Raw genomic sequence first — 4406 nt, 5'->3', positions numbered from 1 at the left:
GCTCAACCTCCTTTAGTGGACTTTGCTATCCTAGGTACTACCAAAAGTCCAGAGTTTTGCGACCTTTTTTTGATATATATTTTGTAATTATATACTGAAACATTATAAAATACATTAAAAACAGTATTTTTCTCAATGGTTAGAATTTGTTTTTGTTGTCTGAGGTATTTTGAAGTGCAATTATACTTTTGCAATAATGCCACATAAATTTGCAGAAATGCTACACAAGCTGTCACTAAAACTTAATTGCAGGCACATATTTTTTTCAATCTAAAAAGTCAAATAGTATTTGCTATTGACTGTTCAAAGATTTGAATGTTGTATATGTGTGTGTGTGTGTGTGTGTGTGTGCGTGTGCGTGTGCATGTAAATGAGCATGTATTTTATACATTGCATTTGTGCTCTAGTACCACGCCTTCATTTCTGTGTGGAAATTTTCAGATTTATGCCAGATTTACAGCTTTTTTTTGGGCAAATGAAAAAATAATATAGAGATGTTTTCGCATTTCCCATTCATGTCAATGTGGGGTCATATTGACCTCAAATACCAGATTAGTAAAAAAAATGTTTTACATACCTTCAGAATTTTTTTATGTGAATATAGATAGAAAATGTAGAAATGTCACAAAAGAGATGAAGGGAACCATTTTAAAAGTTGAGGATTGAGGAAGGACAGATTGAGGGTTAAAAAAATATATAAAATAAAAACAGTGCTGGCATAAATATACTGTTTCACAAAACAAACAAGAAGTATTATTTAAGCTTTTAATTTTTTACCGAAGAACTTGTGCATGAAATATTTTTAAAATGTCAGTTGATTTTACTTTAGAAACCCAAATAAAACCAATAATGTATAGTATTTGAAAAATAATGTGTTTTTTTAACATTAAAGCATGTCAACATATTCTGTTACACCAAATACACAGGAAAGGAAAACTTGAAATCGCATCATATGACCCCTTTAAACATCCCTTTCAAAAGATGATTTTCATACAGTCCTCTTCAAAACTGTTTTGCACTATAATTTGCACCCTAAATTTTAAGTGCATTTGTCAAAACTGTTTTATGGGACATCACAACATTATATGTGTGCAAAATGTATAGTAACTCACCCAAAACATTTCATTCATTCTTCTAAACCTAGTTATCGTGTCAGTAAATTGGCGAATGCCACTAAATTTAAAGGGGTCATATGATGCTTTTTTAAAGATCATTTCTCTCTCTCTCTCTCTCTCTCTCTCTCTCTCTCTCACGCTCTCACTCTCTCTCTCTCGCGCTCTCACTCTCTCTCTCTCTCTCTCTCGCGCTCTCTCTCTCGCGCGCACACACACACGATGCGCAAAACTCCGCATTTGAACAGTCAATAGCAAATACTTAAACTAATAACAAAACAGTAGCTGATTCAGAAGCGCCAGATTGTCATAGCAAAGTCAGAATTACCTCCTCTCCTAGGTTCACGAAATGGTCGTCCATAAAATGCATTGCTGTTCTGTTGTAAGTAATCTTAAAGATTCCTAAATGCATCTACTTTCGGAAGGCCAAATAAAGTGCTTTTGCTTTCGCCTAGAAACACACAGCGTCTCCCTGACATGGCTGCTTCAACACTAACTGCGGTTACTGAAACCACGCCTTCTTTCTTTGCGTGCACATTTGGGCAGCATTACGCAAATATTTCCACATAGTGAGGTAGATATGTGGGGGCGTGTTAGAACGAGCCGTTTTAGGGGGACGTGGCAGAGTCTTAACTTTGATAAAGAATATCTCTTTGGTTTTGAGACTTTAGTCTTTGCAACTTCAGGGATCTTATCTATGCACAATCAGCTTGTAACACTCCAAAGAGAAAGGAAAACTTGAAATTGCATCATATGACCCCTTTAAAGTTTCAAATTTCAGCATGGAGAAAAGTTTACTGGGGGAAGTCAATACTGTAGTACACAGACATTTATTTTTGTGGCAAAGTTACATGTAAACAGGAAATTCACATTTGCATGTTCATTTTTACACATTTCTTACATGTAAAGTTATACAGCAAATACTGTTTTGAACAGACATTTGACACAAAATGACATCCAGGCAGGCAAGCTCCATAAAAATGCTTCCAAACTTGATTGTTGATTGTTTTCAGACATGTACTAAAACACATGCCATTATTAAAATCTGGGAGAGACTTGAACTTACTGTTTTAAGAAAAAATAAAAGATAATTCACAAATTGACCCAAAGCAATTAGGGAAAACTGTAATAAGATGGTCAAAGAGGAAAGACCAAATGGCCAGTAAATAGAGTTAGATTATCATTATTATCAAACACCCATGCATTTGCCAAGAGATGCACAAAGACCTGATCTCCTTTCTCCAGCATCAAAGTGATTGAAGTAGACAATGATTCATACCGGATACCTGCATCAGTTAGAGGATGGTTGTATACACCTGTCATCGGCTCTCCATTTTTAAAGAGTCTTAGAGCCATGGGTTTGGATGTCTTGTTATGTCCAGAAAGACTGAAGAAATAGACTCCTTTAACAGGTGCTGTGAAAATGCCTGTATAGTATAGCCAACAATTAACTGTCATATATCATGTGTTATCATCTGTGATAACTGCACTTAATTACTTAACTGTAGGGTTCAGAGTGTCATTTAAATATGCAAGATGATACAAGGTAAATACCACATACCAGTGCCTGTGTTGTAACATGACCCAGCATTCAAAAATACTTTTTGGTAAACCAGTGGGAAATTTGTGTTGAAGGGCCCAACATCTCCTCTGTTTCCGAGTGTAGCAGAAAATGCTATATTATGTTCTTCTGTGTGATAAATCAGAAATCACATTGATTCAACATAATACTGTAACTAATGCTGCCTTCACGTGCTATCGGAATGATCGTAAATAGAAGTTTCCTAGTCACAAACTGGACATGAACGGCCTCCCTAGTGCTATTTACAACTGAGAAACTCAGAGATAATTTTGATACCTGAGTTTCCGAGTTGGGCGAGCAATAAACTTTAAATATGTCAGAGGAAAGAAACATAGCAGTAGTACTGTAAAGTTTTATTTGTTTTTGTTTTTCTCACAACATATACATTGCTTTCTCCTGCCATTACAGTCATGTATATTTACATATATACTTAACCATTTAATGCATATTGTATTTATTGAACACAGCGAAAATAGCATTTATTTGACTGAAATTTAGGAATCGTCAGCCAGCTGAATACCTAGATAGTGCTGTGAATGTTTATGGCTACCAATGAATGGGACGCTTAATTTTATTCAAAACCTGTCAGATATTGACTAAATATCTTCTAATCTATACACTCTAAAAATGCTGGGTTGTTTCAACCCAACTTTGGGTCAAATATGGACTAACCCAACTTTTGGGTTAAAAATTTAATGTAAAAATTTAACCTAACTGTTGAGTTAGTCCATATTTGACCCAAAGTTGGGTTGAAATAACCCAGCATTTTTTAGAGTGTACCTTTTGGCTTACATAAAATTTCCCAAAGAAACAGGTAAGAATGAATAGGCTGTCCACCATGATTTTTGTTCTTTCCGACAACAAAGCACTTGAACACGGCAAACTCGTATTACAAATTCAGAAGTGGCTATTAGGAAGTTTACGTTAGCATGCGAAGGCAGCTTTACAATTTTGTAACTATGCATAAGAAGTTTTGAATGCTAACTGTTCGGTATTCCTTTAAAAGGCTGGTTCACACATTGACAGAACACATTTTTTTTTCATTGCACTACGCTACTTTTGTATTGTTTTTCTTGTTTAACTTTGCGTCTTGTGACCTTGTGTTTTTTTCCCCATTCCACTTCCTGTGTCTCGCATTTTTCAAAGCAAAAATGCGTTCTGTGTGAACCGGCCCTACAGTACCTTTTCTCCTAAACTGTTCCTGGTCCATGCTGGCCTTCAGAGACTGAAGACTGGAGCTCAGCTCTGCCAACAGTGGGTAAAGGCCTGTGATGAGGCAGGACTGCTGATTCCCAGCAGCACCAAACTCCACAGGTAAAGACTCGCTCCTGCCAGTGAGTGCTTTCTTCTCCTCCTCCTGTGCCTCAGACATACTGCTGCAGTTACAGCTGAACAGCACAAACAGCAGCAGATACAGAATGCTACAGGACATTATTAGGCTATATCAAGATCCAGATTGCAAAACACAAATCAGTTTCAGTAGCCAGATAGCGTCTGTCTGCGGACTGCAAGAGAAGGGCTTTAAAGGACAGGGGATGTGGAAGTAGTTGACAAACGCAATGCATCATAAGAGCATTGAAGCAGAAATAAAAGGAAGAATTGAAGAACACATGAATAGTTTTTTTCAGTCACTTTGGTACTATTTTCACAAGCAACTAGTACATTTTCAAAACTGTTAGTACTAATTTCACAACAGATCATCAAAAGTGCAC

General features: G+C 36.5%; 1 protein-coding gene across 1 annotated transcript; it reads right to left on the bottom strand.

The window, feature by feature from the left end:
* Positions 1 to 1956: 1956 nt before the first annotated feature.
* Positions 1957 to 4168, bottom strand: LOC107738240 (complement C1q tumor necrosis factor-related protein 6-like). The gene is made up of 3 exons (XM_016549960.1): positions 3877 to 4168; positions 2674 to 2802; positions 1957 to 2539 (listed from the first exon to the last, which is right to left on the bottom strand). The coding sequence occupies exons 1-3, from the start codon at positions 4124 to 4126 to the stop codon at positions 2250 to 2252; spliced, it is 669 nt and encodes a 222-aa protein (XP_016405446.1). The 5' UTR covers positions 4127 to 4168; the 3' UTR covers positions 1957 to 2249.
* Positions 4169 to 4406: the final 238 nt, after the last annotated feature.

The sequence above is a fragment of the Sinocyclocheilus rhinocerous genome, unplaced genomic scaffold (genome assembly GCF_001515625.1).
Source record: "Sinocyclocheilus rhinocerous isolate Xijiao unplaced genomic scaffold, SAMN03320098_v1.1 scaffold254, whole genome shotgun sequence".
NCBI classification, from domain to species: domain Eukaryota; kingdom Metazoa; phylum Chordata; class Actinopteri; order Cypriniformes; family Cyprinidae; genus Sinocyclocheilus; species Sinocyclocheilus rhinocerous.
Note: the sequence above shows the minus strand (reverse complement) of the source record. Positions and strands in the feature narration are given on the sequence as shown.

What these genes read in the sequence shown, in the direction of transcription:
- LOC107738240 (XM_016549960.1), bottom strand. Translation starts at nt 4,126, where the DNA reads ATGTCCTGTAGCATTCTGTATCTGCTGCTGTTTGTGCTGTTCAGCTGT. An exon ending in GGAACAGTTTAGGAGAAAAG is followed by an intron (nt 2,803 to 3,876) that starts GTACTGTAGGGC and finishes TTTATCACACAG; the next exon opens with AAGAACATAATATAGCATTT. An exon ending in ATGTTACAACACAGGCACTG is followed by an intron (nt 2,540 to 2,673) that starts GTATGTGGTATT and finishes TATACTATACAG; the next exon opens with GCATTTTCACAGCACCTGTT.